Genomic DNA, 24,253 nt, shown 5'->3' with positions numbered 1-24,253 from the left:
ACTCGCGGCGATCTGAGAGCGAAGGCTCTGGTTCCAACCCGGTCCGCGTGACCCGGGGCAGGCGCCTCCCCTCCCGGGCCCATGCTGAGGCGGTGGCCGACACCAGCGCCGCCCCAGCCGGCACCGAACGCCAGACTCTGCGCACCATGTGTGCAGGCGCTGGGACGCGGGCCCTGGCGCTCCGCGCAGCTCCTCATCCGCGCCCTGCCCCTCCAGCAGGGGTCCTGCGGGGACAGAAGCAGGGACGGGACCCCGCGCGCGGGCCCGGGGCTGCGGTCCAGCAGGGGGCGCCGGAGAGCGGTCGAGGCCGACCAGGCCGCGGGCGGGGTGGGGGCGGCTGGGGGGGTCCTGCGGGGACAGAAGCAGGGACGGGACCCCGCGCGCGGGCCCGGGGCTGCGGTCCAGCAGGGGGCGCCGGAGAGCGGTCGAGGCCGACCAGGCCGCGGGCGGGGTGGGGGCGGCTGGGCGGGGACACCCGGGGCATAAATAGTCGCGGCCGAGCGGAGAGGACAGGAGGCGTCCTGGCCGCGGACTCGCCCGGACCGACCCGACCCGACCCCCGCGACGCCTGCAAGCCTGCCGCCCACATTTGCTATGCGGGGCGCCCTTGAGGCTCTGTGGCTGCTCCTGTGCCTGCGCGCTGGTGAGGCTGCCGGCGGGGGCCTCGGGGGCCCTGGGTCCTGAGCGGGGAAGGCGTGAGGACAGCAGGGTGACCCTGGCCGCGACGTCCCGAGGGCTTCCTGGAGGAGGCGGCCCGCGCCGGGCCTTGGAGCAGGGGCGCCGGCTGTGGCGGGGTGGGGAGAGCCTTGAGGTGTCGGGGAGAACCCCGGAGGGAGCTGCTCCTGACGGGAAACCCAAAGCAGGTCTGTTCCCCCACGCAAGACTCGTCCCAAGGATGGGGGCACAGGCGAGCAGAGCACAGGGCTGGGTCTCCATGGCGGCACCCACAGAGGTCACGGGGTGGGCCGGGTTGAGAGCAAGGGCAGGAAGGACAGGAAGGAGTCGCCACTGGGCCTTGGGAAAAGCGATGGTCTTCGACCCCCGTGGGGGATGAGTGTCACAAGTACATGGGAGGAGAGTGGCCCTGGGGACCTCAGGGGACCCCAAGCCAGGAAATTAGGGCCCCAGTGAAAGTCTTCCAGGGACCCCCGAGTCTCAGGCTCCCATCCAGCCCTGATGCTGTGGCTTCTTCCTGTGCGTTCTTAGAAACAGGTCCAGGGGGGTCAGTCAAGGGCCGGGAGGCACCTGCTAGAGAGGCAGGAGCTTGACCCCAACCAGCCTCCCCCGTGTGCCCTGGAACCGGCCCTGTGCCCGCTGAGTGGGGCTTACAACACGTAGATCACAGGCCCTGGGCCACCTCCGTCCCATGTCCCAGTTCGTGAGGAGGCCCCAGGCCCCTGCAAGGAGGACCCTGGGTCCTGTCTTTGTCGCTCCATAGAGGGCAGGAGCTCGCTGACTCCCCAGCCAGCGCTCCGAACTCCCTCCAGCTCCACCCCAGGCAGAGGAAACTGGTGCGGAACTCTGAAGCCCGTCCACTCCTCTGTGATGGCCAGGTTCTGAGCCACGCCACCGGCCCGTGGCCATGTCCCAGGTCAGGGGCCCAGCACAGCTTTGCCCAGGCTCGGTGCCTGCCCGGGGCAGGCTGTGCAAGCCAATGGGGTCGCATAGAGCTGCCAGAGCCACCCTCTCCAGCAGCCACCGGCTGGGTGAGTGGGGGACCTGCGCCTCACCGTCCCTGTGGTCTCCAGCACTCTTCGGGGAGCAGGTGACGGAGGTGCGCTGGTGCACCATCTCCGATGCGGAGCAGCTGAAGTGTGAGAACATGAGCAAGGCCTTCCGGGAAGCGCGCATCCAGCCCTTCATTGCCTGCGTCCAGGGCACCTCAGGCCTGCACTGCATGCAGCTCATCTCGGTGAGGCCTTACCCTTCCGCCCTGCTGCCCGCCACCCTCCTAGACCAGAGGGCTCTGGGTGAGGAGCAGCGTGTGACAGCCCCCTTCAGCAACAGCGAGGGCTGGGCGACAGAGACAAGGGCTGGCTCTCAGGAGGCAGTGATTCCCCGGGGCCGGAGCCACCAGCTGGAGGGTTCGGGGTTTCTGAGCAGGGCAGGTGGGTGGGGGTGCAGTTGTGAGTATCATGAGGTCCCAACCTGGCTCCACCCACCTCCAAGGCCAGGCAGGACAGCAAAGAACCGGTGCCAGGGCCGGTGCTACGAGACATGGCAGCTTGGCCCCAAGGTGCCCAGGACCTGACCCAATCCCAGGCCAGGACAGAAACCAACTGTGCTGAGCTCTGACTTTTTTTTTTTTGGTCTTTTTGAGATGGACTTGCTAGGCATTCAGGCTGGCCTTGAGCTCACTTTGTAGCCCAGGCTGGCCTCAAACTCACAACGATCCTGCTGCCTCAGCCTCCCGAGTGCTGGGGTTACAGGCGTGTGCCACCACTACCATTTGTATTTAAAATAAATGAAAGTGGACACTACAGGATTCAGTCTGCACAGCCTTTCCTAGAGGGAAACCCAAGAAAGCCCAGTGTAGCAGTCCACAGAGACAAGGAAAGCGGGAAACCCACTTCTCACTGTATACCAGGCCTTGCTATCGGATTTTCCTTTTTACTCTGCACATCTGGATCCTGTAAAAGTAATCTGGGGCTGGGGATTTAGCTCAGCGGCACAGCACCTGCCTGGCAAGTGCAAGGTCATGAATTCAATTCCTGATGGGGTGGGGGGAAGTAGCATAGTTCCTGCGGCAAGGTGAGTTCTGGGCCTGTTAATGGGGCAGGGTCCTGGGCCCTTCAGGACTGCAGCAGGTGGCATGGGTGGCTCGGCAAAGCCCTGTGCTTTCTGGCGGCGTCACCGACGTCTCCCCGCAGGGCCCGGGGCCCCTGGCTGGGCTGATGCTGGGTTTCTTCCAGGCCCGGAAGGCCGACGCCATCACCCTGGATGGAGAAGCCATTTACGAAGCGGGGAGGGAGCACGGCCTGAAGCCTGTGGTGGGCGAGCTGTACGACGGCGGTAAGAGGCACCTGCAGACCGCGGGGCCGCCCTGGAGCCCTGTCCTGGAGCCTCAGGCCCGAAAGCCCTCTGAGTCCCCCTAGGTCCCTGAAACCTGAAACCAGTTAGGGGGCTCACCGCTCGCTTCCTGCCGCCTCCGGTGTGGAGCCCAGGGCCGGGTATCAGCAGCGCCCACCTCCTGCCTCTCTGTCAGAGGCCACGGGATGAGAACGGGGTGGGGGTCAGGCGGTACCCAAAGCTGCAGGGCCAGCAGACGGGGAACACAGGCAGCTGTGGGCCTGGTACACGCGGGCCGCCTGGGAGAAGCAGTCGCCGGCCACAAGTTGAGTTAGTGATTGTCCCGCCGCAAGGAACAGTCCAGCTCTGCCCACCAGGCGGCCTTTCCCCTAAAAAGGCCAGTGACTGTCCTGTTTCATGGGCCTGAAGTGCGGTTCTGCCTCTTTGTTTAATTCAGCCCCACTATTGAGCACAGAGTAAGCAAGAGACCCCCGTCTCTGCCTCAGAGAGCAGAAGTCAGATTGCGAACAAATACACACCCAAACTACAGAATTAGAAAGAAAAGGGGGGCTGAGCCAAAGGCGGCCCCAGAGGACCAATCCGCTTAGGTTGGCAGGGGCCAGCACCAGCTGCATGAGAATGGCACTGCCCAGTGCCCACCTTCACCCCCCACAACAAGGCTGGCAGCTTTATTCCCCTCCTTTCCCAGAGGTTGGGACCTCCTATTATGCTGTGGCTGTGGTCCGGAAGAACTCCTCTATAACCATCAACACCCTGAAGGGCGTGAAATCCTGCCACACGGGCCTCCAGCGGACAGCGGGCTGGAACGTGCCCGTGGGCTTCCTGGTGGAGACCGGCCGCCTCTCAGTGATGGGCTGTGACGTGCTCACAGGTGAGGACCTCAGGCTGGCACGGGACCACCCTCCTTTCCTCTGCCCCTGCTGTCTCTTCACCTGGGGGTGCCCTCCGGCAGCCTCACTTCCTCCTGCACCCCACTAAGAAGACCCCGAGTCTCACCTCCTCCGAGGGTCTCTCTGACACCCTGGGGGGTGGGCACTTCCTCCACCCTGTGGGCCCCTGCAGAGAGTGGCTCATGCTCCTGGTCAACGTGTCCACGTGACACAGCCAGGTAGGGGCCCCACGCAGGAGCGGCTCCCACAGGTACAAACCTGATGCAGGTCACAGGGTCCAGAGCGGGTCCTTAGCTTTGCACCTTCAGAAATCCACAGAGACCCAAACAAGCTGCTGACTTGCATCCAGAAAGTCCGCACACGGCCAGCGAGCCCGCCAGCCGTGTAGACCAGCAGGAGTCCCAAGAGCCTGCGTCACAGCCCGCTGGCCTCGGTCCCGAGGTGCATTGCAAACTGCCCTCAGGGACACAGAGAGAAGGGGAGACGGGTCGTCCCAGGCAGGTGATGAGCAGGCAGGGCTGGGCCAGCTTGGGGCCGTGGCAGCAGCAGGGCGTCCCCCCCAGCCCAGACAAACAGGAGCGAGGCAGGTGCACTGCGCCCCGGAGAAACCGTGCAAGTCACGGGTGTGACCTCACACCAGGGCTCCTTCTCCTCCGGTCCTCTCTCTGCTCATCAAGTAGCAGCCCCTCGCTCAGCCACACAGTGCTGACTTGGAAATGAGCCCCAGGCTGGGCCCCGCACCCAGGTGCCCTGTAGTTGTCCTCACCTCCCCGTCAGCTCCCTGAGCAGTTCGGCAGCTGACCTGCCCAGTTGCTCGTTGCCACTCTCAGGGCCCCAGTTTTGGAATCGCCTGTCTGATTCGGTTCCCCAGACTGAAGTTACCAGGTGACCAGATTCTCAGAAGTGCCCAGCTGGGGGTGGTGCTGGGCGGGGTAATCCCAACACTTAGGAGGCAGAGGCAGGAGGATCCCTGGGAGTTTGAAGGCAGACCGGGCTACACAGTCAGACTGGACTACATCGTCAGTCCCTGTCTCAGAAAACAAAACAACAACACAACAAGCACCCAGACAGGTCCCTGCCGAGCCCGGGCTCCCGCTGACTCTAGGGGTCTGGAGAAAGTGATGCCGAGTGATCGCTCTCTGCCTCTTTCCCACAGCTGTCAGTGAGTTTTTTGGGGGCAGCTGCGTCCCTGGTGCAGGAGAGACCAACCACTCGCTGTCCCTCTGCCGTGCCTGCAGGGGTGATGGCTCTGGGAAGCGGGTGTGTGACAACAGCCCCCTGGAGAGATACTACGGCTACAGCGGGGCCTTCCGGTAGGGAAGCCGGCGGCGCAGAGAGGCCGCAGTGGTGGGGCGGGCTTTGTGGCGTCACAGCGCCCTTCGTTCTGTGGCCACGTGACTTTACCAACCCCGAGGGCGCCGGGCTGCTTAGTGCAGTCAAAGGAGGGACAGTGATGCGAGAAGACAGCAGTGCTTTGGCCACTGCAGGCCCCGCTCTGGTGTCGGGTGGGGTGGCGGAGTGCAGGCGGACACTTCGGTGGCACGTAGGGTGAGCCCTCCGAAGACCTAAGGGGCAGCTGAGAGCTCAGGTCCAAGTCCACGGGTCTGGAAAGGAAGTCTCGGGATCCCTCCGGACGCCTGTCCACAGCGTCCCCACCAGGAGCAGGGAACTCTGGGCGTTTGGGCACAGAGAAAGGAAATAGTGTTCCCCACCTTCCCATCCATCCCCACGTCCTTCTGACCCTGGGGTCCCCGGGCTCCTCTGTCATCTGTTCACCCCCAGCCCCATTCAGTCCCTGCTGCTTTTCTGGCTGGGGGGTCCCCAGCAGCTCCTTTGCCCAGCAGGGCCTGACCTGTCTCCCGTGCTAGACGGTGGCAGAGAGGATACACGGGTCATGGTCTCCCCCATGGTTGTGGATTTTTGGGTCGGACATGGAAAGGTCTTTTGACCCAATCCTCCACCTCAGAGCGGAAGCACCCTGGGTGTCCGGGCTACGGGAGACGGCGGTGCCCGTGGGCACCTGTCCCTCCCGGGCCTGGCCTGTGCTGACTATGCAGGACCGGGTACCAAAAGCTCCTAACTTGGCAAGGCCCCACGGAGCTGGCACTGAGGCTGCAGAACTGGGGACTGGGCGCCCAAGGCCACCCCTGCGGCCCAGGCCGGACCTTCCACGGGAGGAAGGCGGGCGGAGCAAGAGGCTGGAGGGCGCCCAGCCCCAAGGCTCCTGGTGTTGGCCCCGCAGGTGCCTGGCAGAAGGGGCGGGGGACGTGGCCTTCGTGAGGCACGGCACAGTGCTGGAGAACACGGACGGTGAGTGGCAGATGTGCCGTCTGAGTCTCTGGGTGCCCTCTTGCAAGTACCCTGACTACCTCTTCTCTGAGCCCCCACGGGCCAGTGAGCAGCTGGGCTGCACTCAGATTTTGTGTCTTGGTTTTGTCCATTTCCACTTGAAGATGAGAGTCTGCTTTTAAAAAAAAGTTTGCAACCAGGCGTGCTAGTGCACACCTATAACCCCAGCACTCGGGAGGCTGAGGCAGGAGGATCGTTGTGAGTTTGAGAGCAGCCTGGGCTACAAAGTGAGCTCAAGGCCAGCCTGAACTGCATAGTGAGACCCTGTCTCAAAAAGACAAATAAATAAATAAAAATAAAATAAGCTGCATGGGAACAATTTCAAAGTCCAAAGAGACACCAACTTTCTTTTAAGGCTGTAGTCATATATACAACCTGTTTTTGCTACTTTCCTATCTGTCCCTTCCCCCAAATTCCAACTTTCATTCTTGGTCCCACTGCATCATCGTTCTTTCTGTGCAGGGCTGTTTTCTGACCCGTGGGAGGGCACGTTTGCCTGCCCCGAGCCCCTAGAATATCTTAGTGTGTGTCTTCCAAAAACAAGAACACCTGCGCCTCACCCCGGTGACCACGCGTGGAAGGCACCACCGCCCCAGGACTGTTGTCTGTCTGCAGTCGCTATTCCAGGTCACTGTCACAGTTCTGTCCTTTGCAGCGCTGTTTTTCAGGCACCTGAAAAACGGCATTTAGGTGTTAGCGCTTTTTAGCACCCTTGACCTCGGAACAACTCGCGCTTTGTTTTTTTGTAAGCTTGACATTTTTGAAGTCAGTCCCGTTACTTTATAGAATGTCCCTTAAGTTGGATTTGCCTGAAGATCATTTTGTTTTTTTAATTGAAGTATCAATGATGCTCATAAAAATTTACTCTTTTTGCAGTATGGTTCCGAGTTTTGTCCAAAACATAGAGCTGTGTAATCCAAGACAGCATGGGGCGCGCCCTGCACCCCACATCCCCTCATGGGGGACACGTTCCAGTCACCCCCACCCCCACCAGCCGCCAGGCAGGCTTTGGCCTGTTGCACAATGTCTGCTCACGGCTGTTATTTTTTGAAATATTCTCCTTCGTTGTTCAACGTTGCCTTTCAAATCAGAAAGTCCACCGTGCAGTCTGAACTTCAGGGAGGCAGACATGAACCAGACTTGAGAAGGGAAACGCAGCAGCCTCCAACAAGGGTGAAGCGCCTGGCGTCGCCTCCTGGGCAGGACCGCCCAACAAAACCGGGCTGCCCAGTCACAGCCCCAAGATGGGTCAAACACAAGAGAGTTGGAAAATGGGTAGAGCATAGGTATTGGGCGTGGGTCAGCTTTTTAAAAGTTGGTGGTAATCTAAGGATGCCTAAAGAAGTAATTTTTTTTTTCTTTTGGTTTTTTAAGATAGACTCTCCCTGGGTAGTCTAGGCTGAACTTGAACTCGCTGTGTAGCCCAGGCTGGCCTCAAACTCATGGTGACTCTCCTGCCTCGGCCTTCCTAGTGCTGGGATTACAGGCGTGTGCCACCATACCTAGCTAGGAAGTAATTTTTTAAAATCTATTTTTTTGTTTTGTTTTTGTTTTCCTTCTGGTATCAGGAATCGAACTCACGACCTTGCGCTTGCCAGGCAGGTGCTGTGCCGCTGAGCTAAATCCCCAGCCCCAAGAAGTAATTTTTTAAAGGACTATATTTATACCAAAAAATTGCTAAAAGCAAAAGAATGGGACTGACCTCGGTACCCAGAGCAGTGAGGCAACAGGGCTTTGCCCCTCACAGATGAGAAATAGTGACTAATGGAAAGACCAAAGGGACACGTGTTTGTCTCCTAGGGGTGGGGGACAGAGATCTGTGCAAAGGTTTTGCCAGAGTTTAAAAAAAAAGAGAGAAGAGTTGAAGAGTGGGGGAGAGAACTGCACTGAGCAGTTGTTATGAGTCCTACGAGCTACCGTGCAGCCATTAAAAATGGCCTCTGTGGCCTTGTGTGGTGGCGCACACCTGCTATCCCAGCACTCTGGGAGGCTGAGGCAAGAGGATCATTGCAAGTTCAAGCTCAGCCTGGGAAACTTACTGACTTAGCAAGACCTCGTCAATAAATACATACAGACATACAGGCAGACATATATACACACACAGGGGCTCCGGATGTAGCTCGGTGTAAAGGCCCAGAGTTAAAAATAAAAACATGATCTTTATTTCTGTTGTTTGGGGGGAGTGTTTTTAAATAGCTTTGGAGTAAAAAGTTCTCATGATCTCACACATTATCTTTGCCTTCTGTTTCCTAGCAGCAGTCCTTCCCCCATTTTAATTTCAAAGTCATAAAAATACCATTCTGTAGGGCCATCCATGGTCCAGCTCCAGCCCTTAATAGCTGTCTTCCTAATATTCCTACTTGGTGTTGATAGTTGCACTTTCAAAATAATCTTACTTTTCTAAAGGAAACAAATGAGTTGTATGGAAAGTTTCCAATACTGTGGAAAAACATGTCAGAGACATAAATAGGAAAAGTGGGATGGAAAATTACCTGTCAACTATGTACTTAACAACATTAGAAGTAGGTAGAGAAAGAAATAAAATATAAAACAGAAGCCAGTCGCGGTGGCGCACAGCTGTCATCCCAGCACTCAGGAGGCTGAGGCAGGAGGATCACCGGGAGTCCGAGGCCAAACTGGGCTACATAGTGAGACCCTGCCTCTAAAAAAAACCAAAACAAACAAAAATAGCATCAGGCCTGGTGTGCACAGCCACCCAGTCTTGGGGCGTTGGGCTCTCACCCCTGCAATACCACGCTTCGCTCTCTGGCCCTCCAGGGAAAACCCTGCCCTCCTGGGGCAAGGCTCTGCTGTCACAGGACTTCGAGCTGCTGTGTAGGAACGGTAGACGCGCCAGCGTCACTGAGTGGCGGCGATGCCACCTGGCCCGGGTCCCCGCGCAGGCCGTGGTGGTCCGGGCCGACATGGACGGGAAACTCATCTTCCGACTGCTCGGTGAGGGCCAGGTGAGATGGCACCCACTCCTTGGAGCTTCAGGTCCCCTTGCTCACCAGGTCGGGAGCTGGGGGCGAGGACCAGACCCAGAGACTCTGCCTTGGGACCATGCGGGAGGGCGGGAAGTTCGGAGCGCCAGGCCCCTCCCCAGGCTCCTCCATTCTCAGCTCTGAGGACCTAACCCAGAGAACATGAGCACACGGGACGGCAAATGTAGCGCGTTTCAGGGAATCCCACGGCCTCACTGCTGGCCACGGCTGTGACCGCAACCCGCCCCCGACCACTGGGGTCTCACTCCTGCCTGACATCGCCTGTCCTGGCCTGGGCTCCCGGGGCTGGGCCACAGGCCTGTGCCCAAAGGGCGGGTGTGGGGAGCAGGTGGACTGCCCGGGGCCCCTCTAGAGGAGGGCCAGGGAGGAGAGGGGCAGCGCAGCTGGAGGTATGGGAAGTGGCGGTGGCGGCTGCACCAGGGAGGAAAAGCTGTGCCCGCATCACCCTCACCAGCCACCCTGGCCACCCTGCCACGCAGCTGCTGTTCAACCAGAAGGGCAGCACCTTCCAGATGTTCAGCTCGGAGAGCTACGGCCAGAAGGACCTGCTGTTCAAGGACGCCACCGTGGAGCTGGTGCCCATTGCTACTCAGACCTATGAGGCATGGCTGGGCCATGACTACCTGCATGCCATGAGGGGCCTGTTCTGTGACCCCAACCGTGAGTCCCTGCCCCTGCTCCCGCCAGACCAGGGCTCTCCGGGGAGGTGACCTGGCAGGGTGCCTCAGGGCCTCTATGGGACCCTGTCGCTTCCACTTCTCAGCCCCAGGGAACCTGGGGAGGCAGCGTGTCTGACCTTGCCAGGTGTGGAAACGCATGCCTGTAATCCTGGCACTCAGGAGGCTGAGGCAGGAGGATTGCTGTGGGTTTTAAGGCACCTTGGGCTATAGCAAGACTGCTGTCTCAAACCCACTCCAAAAACATGGGCTTCCTGTCTCCTGTCCCTCAGCCCCGTAAACCCCCTCCTGTAGCCAAGGACGTGGGGTGTCACACACTGAGACAGAAACCCTGACGCCTTGCCCAGCCCCATGAAGAGGAACCCTGACCCTCTCTGAACAAAACCCCCGCACAGAGCTACCCCACCTCCTGCGCTGGTGTGTGCTGTCCACGCCCGAGTTCCGGAAGTGTGGCGACATGGCAATGGCCTTCAACCAGCAGAAGCTCAAGCCGGAGATCCAGTGCGTGTGGGCCGACTCCCCGCTGCAGTGCATGAGGCAGATCCAGGTGCGCGGTGCGGCCCGAGGACAGGCGGGGACAGCGCAGGGTGGCGGTGTCTCCTGCGACCAGCCCAGAGAGGAAGGAAGGGCCGCCGCCGGCCGGGAGCAAACACGTGGCCTGGGCAGGCCCTTCCCTTCCCGAGCCTCAGGTTCCCCGTGCACACAGCAGGAGTGGGCTCACGTCCTTCGGGGCTTGAGTCCGGCTCATGTTTTAAGGGGATTCGATCCACGGTCACCTGGCTCCGGGGCAGGAGCTGCGTGGTGGAAGGGCCTGGCGGGGCAGAGCCGCTTAATCCATGGCGGCTGGGAAGCAGAGCCCAGAAGCGGTGCCAGGGAGGAGGCAGGGGAGCAGACACCGGCCCCAAGCCCACGCCTCTGTGACCCTCCAGACACAGCCAGGCCCTGTGGCCGCCCCCAGGCCAGTCCAGCTGGCACTGCACCCTGACCGCACTGGAGGACAGGGGGCCTGAGGCCGAGGGCTCTTTGGTTCCTGAGCCCTGGCAGCCGCCCAGGACCGGGGAGGGAGAGGCACAGCTCAGCGCACCGCAGGGGCGACCGAGGTGTCTCCGAGGCCTGGGATGGTACCCGGTGCCTCTAACACCCATTTCCAGGTGGCCTTTTGCCAGGCAGGGTCATGACCGTGGTCCCCACTCCTGTCCACCCCAGGAGCAGGGAGGAGGTCTGGGGTAGGGAGAGGAACCCAGAGATGCAGCTGGGGCTCAGAACACCGTGTGCCCCTGTCTCATGCCCCGGGGCATGGGCACCTCCTGGGGCACCGGCTCCGCGCTCCCTGGCTGTGCCCTGCTTTCCCCCAGGTTATCAGTTGCCCCTTTGTGGGGCTCTGGGCCACCTGTCCAGAGGCTTCAGAAGGGACAAGTTGGGTGCAGGTGACCTGGAGGACTTAGGGGCTGCCCTTTTTATTTTTTCTTTTGAGGCATTGTCTCCCTAAGTCATTAAGTTGCCCAGACTGGGCTTGGATTTGCGATCCTCTGCCTCAGAATGCTGGGATCGCAGGCGTGCACCCCACGGCCGAAGCGGCCGCCTGGTGAGACCCAGGCCATGGTTCCCTCTGCACACGCATCCAGCCAACGTGCATTGCACTCACACCAGGTGCCAGCCCTTGGCCGGAGGTTACCCCAGACCTCTGCGGGCCGGCAGGCCTTGGGACCCTACCCGCTGCAAGAGGCAGGCCTGGTGCTGTGCTGTGCCCGGCACGGGGATGGGAGCGCCTCTGTCTGTTACTTGCAGCCCTCCAGGCCAGGCCTGCCATAGCAGAGGAAGGGACAGATGGGCAGGACAGGTGCCACCTCCTAGGGACAGGCCCAGCCACCTCCATCGGACCCCAGTGTCTGGAAGCATCCTGGATCCTGGCCACTCTCCGTTCCCTCCAGGCTGGGCACATTGATGCGGTGACCCTGAAGGGTGAAGACATCTATAGGGCAGGGAAGATGTTCGGGCTGGTCCCAGCAGCCGGGGAGTCCTATGCCGGTAAGTGCTGCCCCAGATGGTGGCTCTGGCATCTTTATAAACAAGGAAACTTGCCCCTTCTGCCATGTGCAGAAGCTCCACCCACCCCCAGTGCCTCTGCACCTGGGCTAGTTGCCTTCTGTCACCGGAAAAGCCCCTCTGCCCTGGGCCTCAATATTCCCATCTATGCAATGAACATCTCTAAAAAGAATAATCTCAACACTTTGGAGGCTGAGGCAGGAGGATCCTGAGTTTGAGTCCAGCTTGGAAAACTTAGTGACTTAGAGAGATCCTATTTCACAATAAAAAGTCAAGAAAGGTCTGAGGATGTAGCTCAGTGCAAAGACTCACTTTAATCCGCAGTACAAAAGATAAATACAGCACAGGACAGAGACTCCCTGTGGCTTGCAAAACCTAAAACATCAACAGACACTTTACCGGAAGTTTGCCCACCCCTTGGGTCCCCTGTTAATAAATATGTATAAAAACCATTTTGCAATTCAGGCCACTGTCACGTCTGGCTCCTGGTCAGGGAACCAAAGGCGTCACACCCCTGCTCTGCCGTCTAAGAACCCACCAGGATGGATAACTCAGCCCCAGTAAAATATCAGAGGGTTGAAGCTTAACATAGGGAAAACACTTTATTTGTAAAGAGGAAAAAGGAGCAGGAGGAAAGGAGGAGGTAGACAGCCATCCTGACAGGAAAGAATCAGGTAGGGGGCTCTGGGAAGGTGGAGGACCCCGGGCCCTTCCTTCCCAGCTGCTTTTCTAGCGGGATGAGCACCCCTCCTCCCCGCCACTTGCCATCGTTGGATCGGCTTCTGGGCACCGCTGTCGAATGCCACGTTTTCTGGTGGTTCATGTGCAGCTTCTTTCTGTCTGTCCGTTTCCTTGTCCTTGCCCTACCTTCTGAGCCTTGTCTTTGGGGTGGACGGCTCGTTGGCAAGGGGGGACATTATTCATGGTTAGCTTAGAGTCAGTAAGGGATCGCATGGATATCCACTGCACTCTAGAACAGCCTCGAGTGAATAAAGAGTGACTCTAGAATAAGACGTGTATGTCAGTGCACAGGTGTGAGCACGGACCGCCCTGAAGGTATTCAGCGCCTCCACCTTTGTTTTTTTCTATATTTTATCGGGGTTGGAGGCAGCGTGTCGTTTACGCACTTGGCTTTCCCTCGGTGTCCTGGCTGTCAGCTCTTTCCCTGGCCTCTTGGAGCATAGTCCCAAGACCGCTTGCTGCTTTTTCCTGGTTTTTCTCTTTTTCTACCCCTGTCTTTGACCTGTTTCCCAGGGGACTCTCTCTAGCGAAGTTTGTTTTTGACTCCTGGTCAGGATTAGCTAGAAGACCTCATGGCCCCTATTCTGTGCTATTCTCTGCAGACCCCATCTCTGCACCATACATAAACATGGGCCGCCGCATTCTCGGGGGGCCTTGGCTTCTCCCCGACAGTGGAGGCCAAGGGAAGTGGCCTGTCACCCTCCCTTGTCAGCTCATTCACACCTCTCGGTGGCCCAAGCAGCCACCTTGGGCTCAGCTGGCCCCTTCCACTAGGCCGTGGGAGATCTCCAGGCTGAGAGAAACAGCTGCGGGCACCTGTGCCTTGAGGGAAGTGGACCTGCTGGAAGGCAGAAGGCCCAGGGCAAGGGCTGTTGGCTGGAATGGGGATTCAACTGAACAGCAGGACCACCCAGGCCGCTTCTTGGACCCTGGGGACCTGCTGGCCTTGCCCTGAGCAGCCTGGGCCTCGGGCTGGGGCCCCCCGGGGCGGGTCACCCGCGTCTCACGGTTTGGAGGGATGGCCCCAGTGTGACACCCCTGTGCCCGCAGAGAACAGTAGCATCTCGTACTATGCGGTGGCCCTGGTGAGGCGGGACAGCTCCTCGGCCTTCACCCTGAACGAGCTGCGGGGCAAGCGCTCCTGCCATTCCAGTGTGGACAGCCTTGCCGGCTGGACCGTGCCCGTGGGCGCCCTCACCCACAGGGGCTCCATCCAGCCCCGGGACTGCAACGTGATCAGAGGTACAGTCCCTGAGGGACACGGGCCTGTCCTCCTCAGTCACGCCTGTCTCTCCAGTAGAAAAAGTCTAACTTAGGCGGTAGTGAGCTCCCCACACCGAGGGTGTGCCGGCAGAGGCTGCCGGGCGTACCTCCTCCTGGCTCCCTTTCTGCTCGGTGGGTCCTGCTCCCTGCTCACAGCCTGTGCCCTCTGCCAGGGGTGAGCGAGTTCTTCAATGGCAGCTGCGTGCCCGGGAGCGAGGCCAGGAAATACCCGCCCTCGCTGTGCGCAGTCTGCGTGGGGGATGAAAAGGGCCGGAACAAGTGTGTGGCCAACAGCCAGGAGAGGTACTTCAGCGACAGCGGGGCCTTCAGGTACGAGCGTCGGGCGGGGCAGAGGGGCCTGGGGAGGCCCAGGCGGCGCCCCTCCTCCAACACCCGCGGGCCCTCCCTCCGGCGCAGGTGCCTGGTGGAAAAGGCGGGGGACGTCGCCTTCGTGAAGCACACTACCGTCTTTGACAACACGAACGGTACCTGAGGGGCTGGGGCTGTTTCCTGTCCCCAACGCAACCCAGGCCTCAGGCGCTGCTGGGTTTGGGAGCCTGAGAGACCTGAGCCTGGAAGATTCCAGACAAAGGCAGGGCTCACCCAGACACGGGACACAGGCAGGCTTTTCCCTAGGGTTACCCCAGGACCCCAGACCCAGCCCTGAGCTCCCGTCCGCTGCAGGGTCTCCGCGCTGGCCTGCTCCCAGCTGGATCCGTGGTCTGTTCAGAGGCTCCAGGCTACTCCCCAACACCTCGCGTCAGACTTCCTGCTGCCTGGCCTTGCTCTGAAACCCCACACGCTGCGGCCTCAGTGGCCTCCACTCGGTCCTCACGCGTTTCTCCCCAGAGCCTCACCCCTGGAAGGCACAGCTGTGGCCAGGGAAGGCACCGGCATCCGTCAAGGGCAAGCAAGACACAGAGTGGGAAACGTCAATATTTCAAAGCTCGGATCCTGGGCTCCGAGGATCAGATTGGCAGAGAGGCCCCCGCTCCTGGCGCTCGTCCCCCTCTATCTTTAGCTCTACTCAGAGCCCACCTGGCCCGCCTTCTGGAAGGCGGAGGGTGGATGCCGAGTGAATGCATGAAGGTGCAGAAACAGTGTGACTCCCCAGGGAAGCGTTGCTCAGGAAACCCAGGGAGCAGCCACCTGCTTCGGCAGCACTGGGCTGGCAGCCTAGCGTACAGATTCTGGCCCCCGCCCCAGGCCTGCACAGTGAGATTCTTGGCAGGCAGGGGCCCTAGGGATGCCCCTTGCACCCACAGATGTTGGCTTCCCCCCTCAGTTGGAGAAGCTCAGTGTGTAGGGATGCAATCGACCACCACCTTCCATGCCCAGGCCTGAGGGTATAACGCACAGACAAGATTCTTTGCCTGGGAAGGATTAAGAGCCTCAGTTTCCAAACCTGTAAAATGGGGTCAACAATACTCACCCTGCATTACTGTGGTGGCTGCAAAACGCTAGTCACAGAGCAGGTACTCCCCACTCCCCGCTAATCCAAGCTCCCACTCTTTTCACCCACCTGGTGTGGCTCTGACAGCTGAACAGACCCCTGGGTCTTCCCAGCAAAGGTTCTGGAGACCCCGTCCACACTTCTTCCCCGCCACACTGTCCCCAGGCCACGCTGCTGAGCCCTGGGCGGCCGAGCTGAGGCAGCAGGACTACCAGCTGCTGTGCCCCAACGGGGCACGCGCGGAGGTGCACCAGTTCCAAGCCTGCAGCCTGGCCAAGATCCCGGCCCACGCGGTCATGGTGCGGCCGGACACCAACGCCTTCAGTGTGTACGGGCTCCTGGACAAGGCGCAGGTGAGCCGGCGCAGCCGTGTCCCCCAGGCAGGGGTGGCAGTGGTGAGCCAAGCCTCCCAGGGCCCGCTGTGGACCGGAAGCAGCCTCAGAGGAAACTGAGGGTCCCCGGAGGGAGATTCTGTGCTTTCCAGCTGCCCAGGGTCCTTCCTCAGGCACTGGCCCCCTGGTCTCCCGCACCAATGTCTCCTCAGCGGGGCCGCTCCTGCCAACACACACAGACGCTGTTCTTCCCACCGTCTGTGAGAAACAAACGAACTCTCGAGGTCGCACATCCTCTTGTGACCGTAATCCCACTCCCCTTTAGCAAGGTCCCTCCAAAGCGTCGTCTCTGCCCCGGCGCCATCTCCTTGTTGTCTCCCTCAAGGACGGAGACGGCTCCAGACGGGCTTTTGTCAGTGACTCATGCAGCTAAATCCAGTGGCCGCTTCTCAGTTCTTATGTTCCTGACCGCTGGGCAGCACTGACCACAGCCGTCTCCTCCCAGGGTTCAAATCCCTTCTTGTGGCCCCAGGTGCCTGTGCCTGCCCAGCTCCCCTCCACCTCAGCCTCCACCCACGTCCCCGTGGTCTTGCTGACCAGGGAACACCCTCTTCTGTGTGCATCCACCGCCTTACTGACCTCATCCACACGCGGCAGTTCCTGTGTGTCTGTCCCCACCTCCGGCCCGAGCGTGTGTGCACCCAGTCCGCCATGTCTTGCTGGCTGCACGTCCAAGACACATCTAGAATCCAAACCTGGGATGAGCCGGGCGTGGTGGCACACACCTGTAGTCCCAGCACTCGGGAGGCTGAGGCAGGAGTATCGTCGCCAGTGTACCAGCCTGGCGTACAAAGTGAGCTCAAGGCCAGCCTGAACTGCATAGTGAGACCCTATCTCAAAGAGACACAAAAAAGAAAAAACCAAACCCGGGGTGTCTCAGGAGCCCCTGGTTTCTAACTTCTCTGGCAGTCTCCTCCTACCAGCACCTCAGATTTGCAGCGGCCCTGGCTCGCTGGGCCTGGCCCTGAAGTTTGAAATCATCTTCCCCATTGAGTACTTCTATCCCAGCCCTTCCGTTCTCCAGCCCGTGGGCTTGTCAGGGGCCCTAGGTCCTCTGAAGCGATGTGGGAGGAGTCCGTGTGGACGTGCATTTCTCTGGGGAGAAGGCTGATAGTTCTATGAGATCTTCAGGAAGTTCAGTCTGTGAGTCCCCTCCAAAAAGACTGCCGGCCACTCAGTTCTTCCCCACTCGAGGACAACCCGGGGGCTGACGCGCACTTACGCATTCCCTCCAGATGTCCTTTGTGCAGAGGTGCCCGGGGCGTCCGGTGCTGCTCGCAGTCTCTTTTTAGGTCTTCCAGAGATTCCATCCAGAGATTCCCAGCAGGGTCCGGGAGCAGCGGCGTCGTAGGAAGGGCTGAGAAGTGCGGAGCAGGCCGCGCAAAGCTCTCAGCCTCGGACCCGCACCTTCCCTGCTGCCTCTGTCTTCCTACGAGTTGCACGCTTCCGTTCTGCACCCGGAACTGGTTTGGTGCCATGTTGCAGATGACTCTTTCGGGGCAGTGTCTCTGGACATCACCCTTCGATGAGAGAGGCCCGCAGTGGCCAAGCTGTCAACCACCAATCAGGCTTGGCCGCCTGGGGTCACTTAGCTTTGGGTCCCCACCTGCAAGGCCCCGTGAAAAGCGGGGGACTTGTGCTTCCAGGAGCTGTATGGAGATGACGACAACAAGAACGGGTTCCAGATGTTCGACTCCTACAAATACCGTGGCCAAGACCTGCTTTTCCAGGACATTACGGTGCAGCTGGTGCCTGTGGCAGAGAAGAGCACCTACCTCGCGTGGCTGGGGCCTGACTACGTGAGCGCCATGGACGGGATCCTGACGCCGCCGTGCTCGGGGCCAGGTAGGGCGCGGGCTGCTGGTGGGCAGTGTGACAGCCGCGAGGTGGGGCCCGGCACATCCGCCAGCACCATGCAGAGCGTGTCACCCCGAAACCTTGCGGGAGCTGAAGGGCACAGTAGCCTTGGGAGCGCAGAGCTGAGGCCTCTGTGGCACAGATAATCAAGGTGCCGTGTCGGGGGGCTGTGCCTCCTCCCATGATAGACCTGGATACTGAGCATAAATGCTAAAAACGAGAGTCCGGGGAGGACGTGGGGCCCCACACATATGCAGGCGGTGCACTCGGAGACGAATGGGGGTGCGAACAAAGGAGGGAAAGGAACAGGGCGGAAGGCGGGCGGCAGTGGGGACCCAGGCGTCCGGCCCTGAGCGCTGCTCCCCCCACACCAGTCACTGTCCCCCGGGTTTCCCGGCTGCTTCTGCTGCTCCTCACCGCTGGCCTCGTCCTCCCGAGCACCCTCTGAGAGCAGCCCCGGCCAGCCCGCCTCCCGGGACTGCACCAGAGGCCAGGAGTAGCCCTGAGAAGGGTGATGGAGAGGACGGCGGGGCCCCCTCGCAGCCCTGCGTCCACCGAGAGGAATGCTACAGCCACGTCGCCCACGGGAGCCCGCAGCTCTGGCCCGCAGCCCAGTCACACCCCAGCTGGCTCGGCGCCCCAGCCTGCAGCCTCCCACCCACAGCCTCCTGCGCCCGTTGCTGGGGAGACGGCGGGGTGGCCTCCCACGGCCCCTCGGCTACACAGCACCTCGGGGGTGCGAACGCCACCAGCCGCAGGCTCTGCACCCCTGGCTCACTGTCCTCAGGGCCCCAGGGCCCACCTCCCTCCTGAGGACGCTGTGATAACAAAGGTCCCTACAAGGCTGCAGCCAGGTCCCAGAGGGGCGCGGTGACACCCCTCAGCCCTGGACAGTAGCGCCCAGCCAGAGCCATGTGTGAGGACACAGCCCCACAGGGACCTCTGCAAAAAGAAGTTTCTAAGCGAAGGTCTTGATGCCAGGCTGGGGACTGTGACCCTGCCTGCTGCCTAAGCCTGAATGTGGGAGGCACAGGCCTTGGGCGCCCTGCCACGTCCTCTGGGGTGCAGTTCCCCGCCTGGGCTCAGCAGATTATCTTCTCCCCCGGCCCCACGGTGGCACCCCACTGCCTCAGCCTACTCCTGGACACCGTCACCGCATGGTCTCCAGACCGAAGGAGCAGGAGACAATGGCCCAGGCCTCACCCAGAGGCCCCCCGAGAGGCTGGGCAGAGGAACCAAGGCCTGGAGACTGGGTGCTGGGGTGAAGCCCGGCTCCTTCCCCAGCCGCCCACACCTCCTGTGTCCAAAGGGAGGGTCCCCCGCCCCCCGCCCCTGCCGGGGAGAGCCAGCGCCGAGGCCTGTCCCCTGTGCATCTTGCCGTTGATCTCTGAGGAGCCAGCAAAAGTTTCCCAGAACTGCCAGCTCTTATTCTGAATTTTGCTCCCTTGAAAAAAATAAATAAAAAGAAAGAGAAGAAACAGGAACAAGCAGCCCTCGGCAGCGGGCTGGGAGCTGCGTGGGCCTGGAGCTATTTGCGTCGCAGTCTGCTGAATCCCTTTGTTTTCTTGGGTGCCCCAGGGCCTGTGCCACCCAGATCCGCACCCTCCTGCAGGTGGGCACCAGCTCTTCCCCGGGCTGCCTCCCTGGCCCCCATGGCAGTCGGCATCGCTGGCATCGCCCAGCTGCCTCTGCCCCCCAGCCTTCTGGTGCCCGCTCCTCAGGCATCTCCGCTGCCCCCACCTCATGCCTCCAAAACGGGCCATCCACGCCTCATCTTTGGCGAGCTGAGGCGCGGGAGGGGAGGAGGGCGCGGTGTCACTTCTTCATTCTCCCAAGGCTTCTGTCCTGGGGCTGCCCCATCCCCGTCACTGCAGCCCTTTGTCACAGCTGGGTTTTGTCTGCCAGGGCACACAGCCCATTTCCCCTGCTGACAGCCCCATCATCATGCAGCCAGGTGACCTCAAGGACATCCATGGCAAAAGTTGAGACCTTGTGTTTGCATCACACGGCGCTGTTGGAGTCTCCGGAGCTCTGCTGTTGCTCCTGCTTCCCACTCTGAACTTTTGGGGACAGATGGTGAACCTTTGCCAGGAAATCCTCCTGCCTCAGCCTGAGCCCTGGAGTTAGAGCCTATACCACAATGCGTGGCTGTTTGTAGAACAGAAAAAGACTGGAAACATCTGAACGCCCCTCAGTACTGAGATGGACATATAAAAGCTGACCTAAACACAAGGCGTGGTAGCCAACACCTGTAATCTCAGCACTCGGGAGGCTGAGGCAGGAGGATCGTTGCGAGTTTGAGGCCAGCCTGAGCTACAAAATCAGCTTAAGGGCAGCCTGAGCTGCAGAGCAAGACCCTGTCTCAAAAAGACAAAAAAAAAAAAAAAAAAGCTGGCCTCTACTCTCATCTCCACAACAGTCTACAGCCGTTACATGGAGGGTAGAACTATATTTACTGAGGTGGAAAGACTCCATGAAATATTGTTGAGTGAAAAGAGCAGGTTATAAAACAGCCTGTGGTCCCATTAGCATGAAACCACGCGCACACTCACACGCTCGCACTCACACACACACGCAGAGCTGTCTGGAAATCTGTTCACCAAACTGTTAGCAGTGACTCCCTCCAGTTGGTGGGATTGAGGGGTAATTTTTACTTTGTTTAAACTTTAGTTTCTGCTTCTTTCAACAGTCTATTTTGATTTTTTTCTTTTTCTTTTTTCTTTTTGGTGGTACTAGGAATCGAACTCACGACCTCACGCTTGCCAGGCAGGCGCTATGACGCTGAGCTCTATCCCTGGCCCGAACTGTCTATTTTGAATAAGGCACTTGAAGTCATTAACCATTTTCATTGTGGAATGGATAGATAAACAAGCAAACCAACAAAAAATAAAATACAGTCTGATTGCGGTGCCTGGCCGAGCAGGCTGCTTGAGGAGCCGGACTGGGAGCTCCTCAGCCCCGGGCGTGGCCCTGCCAGCAGCCTCATGACCTCTGACGACTGTCACCCTCTGGGCCTCTGCTTCTTCCGTGAGCGCCTGCCTCATGGGCTGGTTGGGGGAGCGAACACGGGGGTCCAGTGCGCACCTGGCCCTGTGGTCCCCGCAGGCCACACATCTGTCCCTACAGCCCCTTCCTCTCCCACACGACAACCGCCGTGGTCCCGAGTCCAGCGCTGCTGCAGGCTGGGGGCGGGGAGAAAGAGGCTGAGGCTGTCCGGATGCAAGCAGACTGACACCCAAGCTCAGGGTGCCAGGCACGGTCAGCCCTGGCCTGGGGGCCTGGGCCCGGGATCAGGCTGGGTGGGGCCCAGTCCTGCAGGCCCCTCTGCCCTCCATCCATAGTGGACTCTTCTGTTCCGCCCGACCCCCTCCCCGGCCCCCGGGCCGCTGTGGACCCCTGCAAATCAGCCGGTCCCATCAGTCCACCCACGCCCTCATCGCGCAGGAAGGGGGCCGCAGGAGACCGGACGCCCTGCAGAGGGGAACTTCACCATCCTGGCTCCAGACTTGAACCGAGGGCCCGGTTCCTCACCCTGGCCTAACAGCACAGGGCACGGCGGCCAGAACGCCCTGGCGCATCCCTTCTACCGACTGCATGGCCGCTTTGCCTTGTGGGCCCGAGGTCCTCGTTGCCAGCGAGTGGCCCAAGGCCTAAGTACCATCTCCGGTCGGTCCCCAGGGCCCCGGCTGGACTGCCATGAGCTCATCACCCAGAGCACAGGCCGTGACCCAGAGTCCCCTGCGGTGGGGAGACCCGGGATGCAGCTGCCGTCCCTGCAGCGTCAGCAGCCTGGCCTTGTCCGCATCAGCGCTCACTGGCCGCTGGGCGGGGGCCGCCTGGCCGTGAGGACACAGTGGCTGCCTTCGCTGAGGGCCAAGCCACGCCTCGGAGCAGCGCCTGCCCCCTCCGACGGGGCCTCCACCGCGGCCTGCCCGCCTGGCAATCTCTGCTGGGAGTGAGTCTCCAAGGACAGGGCCTCGGCCCGCCTGCCAGTGCGCTGCAAGCACCCAGCTTCGCCTACACCTGGAACCCAACAAGGAGCCTGCTGAAGGCATGAAGGATGAATGAATGAATGAACGAGTGCCTGTTAGTTTTGAATCCCAGAAGTTGACAGGGCAGCACCAGGAGTGCTGAGGAGCTATGTCCTCCCTGGCAACTCCTAGACCATGAGCCTGATAAAGAAAGGCTTACTAAATTGGGTGTGGCGGTTCATGCCTCTAACCCCACTTCCCAAGGCCGCCCGGAGGCAGGAGGATCACAAGTTTAAGGCCAGCCTGAGCAACTTCGTGAGACCCTGTCTCCACATGAAAAGGTCCAGGGATGCAGCTAAGGGCAAAGGCCTTGGGTTCAATCCCTTCTACCAGAAAAAGGAGGAGGAAGAGAAGCTGGGTGTGGTGACTCACGCTTGTGATCCCAGCACTCAAGAGGCCGAGGCAGGAGGATCTCTGTGAGTTTGAAGCCAGCCTGAACTGTCTGGTGAGACCCTTTCCACCCGCTCCAAGAAGAGGAGGAGGAAGAAGGATGACTGTTGGCATGAGGCCAGGCCAGTGTCTTTCAGGCTGAGCGCTCTTCTGGGTTTTACAGTCGCTTGCCAGGGCCGCTATAATAACACTGCAACCCGTGCAGCTGAACCAACAGCAGCTCCTCGTCTCGAGGGCCTGGGCAGAAGTCCCAGAGGCAGGCGGTGGAAGGGGGCTCCTGGCTGTGGAGCCGACTCACCACCTCTGCCTTTCTTTTCATGGGGTGCTCTGTGTGGGTGCCTGGGCCTGCTCACAATTTCTCAGCTACCCACATGGGCAGCAGCCCCAGCCCCGGTGAGCAGGGCCACCTCCTGTGCTGTGGGGCTTCGAGCTCCCACCCCTGGGTCCTGGGGCTCCGCCCGGAGCCCATCACAGCTTGCGACTGCTCCAACACTTCCCCAAGGGCCCACACACCAGGGGGACAGCGGCGGCACCAGCGACGGTGTCAGGCTGAGAACTGACCCAGAGAAGGCGCCACGTTCAGTTCTGGAGCGCAGCCCCCACCCAGGTGTGCCCCCACCTCCGCCTTCATTATGCAGGTAGACAGATGTGGCCCAGCTGCACTGCCCCAAGCCCGCCCTGCTGCCAGCTGGGCCACCTGTGGGCAGGGGTCGCCGTCCCCAGACCCAGTGCAGGGCTTCGGGCCTCAGCCCCTTCCCTGTCCCCACTGGCCGCACTGGGTCCCCTCTGCAGCTCCAGCTCCCTGCACCACCGGCTGCTCCCAGAGCCCCGCCTGCATCTCCCCAGCTGGAAAGACAGCCAAGGGGCAGCGCCTCCCAAGGATGCTGCGGCCCTTGCTCCCCTCCCTCCCGGCCCCCAGGGGTGCCATTAGACCCACACGCATCTCTAGGGCTGGGAGGAAGGCGCTGAGGATGGAGGGGCAGTGGGGTCTGAACCCTGGCCCCAACACATGGCAGAGGCAAATCTCACCAAGGCTACACAGAGAAGCCAGTGTCCGCCCCAGGGCTGGCTGGGTCACCTGCCGCAGCCTCCAAGCCCCCTGGGGCAAAGTCCAGGTGCAATCGTGCTTATCTGTGCCACTGCCCTCTCAGGGCCCTGGTCCTGGTCGGGAGGCCCTGGGGCAGGGGCCTGGTCAGCCCCACAGGGGGCTCAGGCTGATAAGCAAGTGCTGGCCCCGCAGACCCGGAGTTTATCTTGAAGAGGGAGGGATTCCGCACACAGCTTTTCCTGGGCTGCTGCTCCTGAGCCCTGACGTGGCGTGAGGCCCCTTCCCCCTCTTGCTGGGTTCTAAGAGCCAGAGCCCTTCTGCCTGCAGAGCTGCCCTGCCTCAGCCTCCTGGCCCAGGCTTGCTGGTCCCATAGCACAGCTGGATGTGGCTAAGGAGAAGTGACTTGCTAGGCCGAACAGGGCCACCTATCCCCGCTGCTAAGGTCCAGAGCATGTTTGGTTTAACTGACTCTACTGTCCCTTCAGTAGGGACGCCATCGCCGTGCGAGCGGTGGGCAAGAAGCCACCTGTATGTGACGGCCATGTGTGCCCGAGCGGAAGTGAGCACAGCCCAAGCTCCAGACCCTTCCTCCCGCAGGACAGAGGAGCTGGACCCGCGCGGCAGGACAGGCGGACAGGAGGCGGCGTCCTCCCCTGAGGAGCCTGCGCTCTTCCCTTTTCTGTTTCTGTCGGAGGCTAAAGAATCCCGGCCCACCCCGTGCTGGGACCTCACAGGCCAGGCAGGGGCTCTGTTGCTGAGTCTGCCGCACGCACGCACGCACGCACGCACGTCCAGCCTCCCCGCTTCCCGCTGCAGCTACTGTTTCTCCAGCGACCACACTGTGTCACCGGGTGGCCGTGGTTCTGTGCCTCTGCACCGCGGTCTCCTCTTAGGCAACGAGACTTTGGGTTTATGGTGGTAAAAGGCACATCAGAGCTCGCCACTGTAAATGCACGTTCTATAGCACATAGGGCACGAACCTCATGCAGCCGTCGCGACTATCATCTCCAGAACTCCCCGAATGCCCACTTCACCCTGCAGTTTTCTGTCCCAAGGACTCGTGGAACACATGTCTGGCCTT

At 60.6% G+C, this 24,253-nt stretch overlaps 1 protein-coding gene across 2 annotated transcripts; it reads left to right on the top strand.

The window, feature by feature from the left end:
- Nucleotides 1–476: 476 nt before the first annotated feature.
- Mfi2 (antigen p97 (melanoma associated) identified by monoclonal antibodies 133.2 and 96.5) lies at nucleotides 477–19,187 on the top strand. Of its 2 annotated transcripts, none has more exons than XM_005383152.2 (16): nucleotides 477–643; nucleotides 1,749–1,912; nucleotides 2,913–3,012; nucleotides 3,719–3,901; nucleotides 5,077–5,233; nucleotides 6,163–6,230; nucleotides 9,048–9,235; nucleotides 9,754–9,934; nucleotides 10,347–10,498; nucleotides 11,883–11,979; nucleotides 13,789–13,980; nucleotides 14,175–14,331; nucleotides 14,419–14,486; nucleotides 15,620–15,807; nucleotides 17,493–17,691; nucleotides 18,078–19,187. In XM_005383152.2, the coding sequence occupies exons 1-16, from the start codon at nucleotides 595–597 to the stop codon at nucleotides 18,149–18,151; spliced, it is 2,217 nt and encodes a 738-aa protein (XP_005383209.1). In that variant the 5' UTR covers nucleotides 477–594; the 3' UTR covers nucleotides 18,152–19,187. The 2 variants fall into 2 exon arrangements, with proteins under 2 accessions (XP_005383209.1, XP_013368903.1); XM_013513449.1 differs by having other exon boundaries at nucleotides 15,542–15,807.
- Nucleotides 19,188–24,253: the final 5,066 nt, after the last annotated feature.

This window comes from Chinchilla lanigera, unplaced genomic scaffold (genome assembly GCF_000276665.1).
Source record: "Chinchilla lanigera isolate Chin_1 unplaced genomic scaffold, ChiLan1.0 scaffold00019, whole genome shotgun sequence".
In the NCBI taxonomy this organism is placed as follows: Eukaryota; Metazoa; Chordata; class Mammalia; order Rodentia; family Chinchillidae; genus Chinchilla; species Chinchilla lanigera.
This window is presented reverse-complemented; position numbering and strand designations above follow the sequence as displayed.

What these genes read in the sequence shown, in the direction of transcription:
- Mfi2 (XM_013513449.1), top strand. Translation starts at nt 595, where the DNA reads ATGCGGGGCGCCCTTGAGGCTCTGTGGCTGCTCCTGTGCCTGCGCGCT. An exon ending in GGGCGAGCTGTACGACGGCG is followed by an intron (nt 3,013 to 3,718) that starts GTAAGAGGCACC and finishes CTCCTTTCCCAG; the next exon opens with AGGTTGGGACCTCCTATTAT. An exon ending in GGACTGCAACGTGATCAGAG is followed by an intron (nt 13,981 to 14,174) that starts GTACAGTCCCTG and finishes GCCCTCTGCCAG; the next exon opens with GGGTGAGCGAGTTCTTCAAT.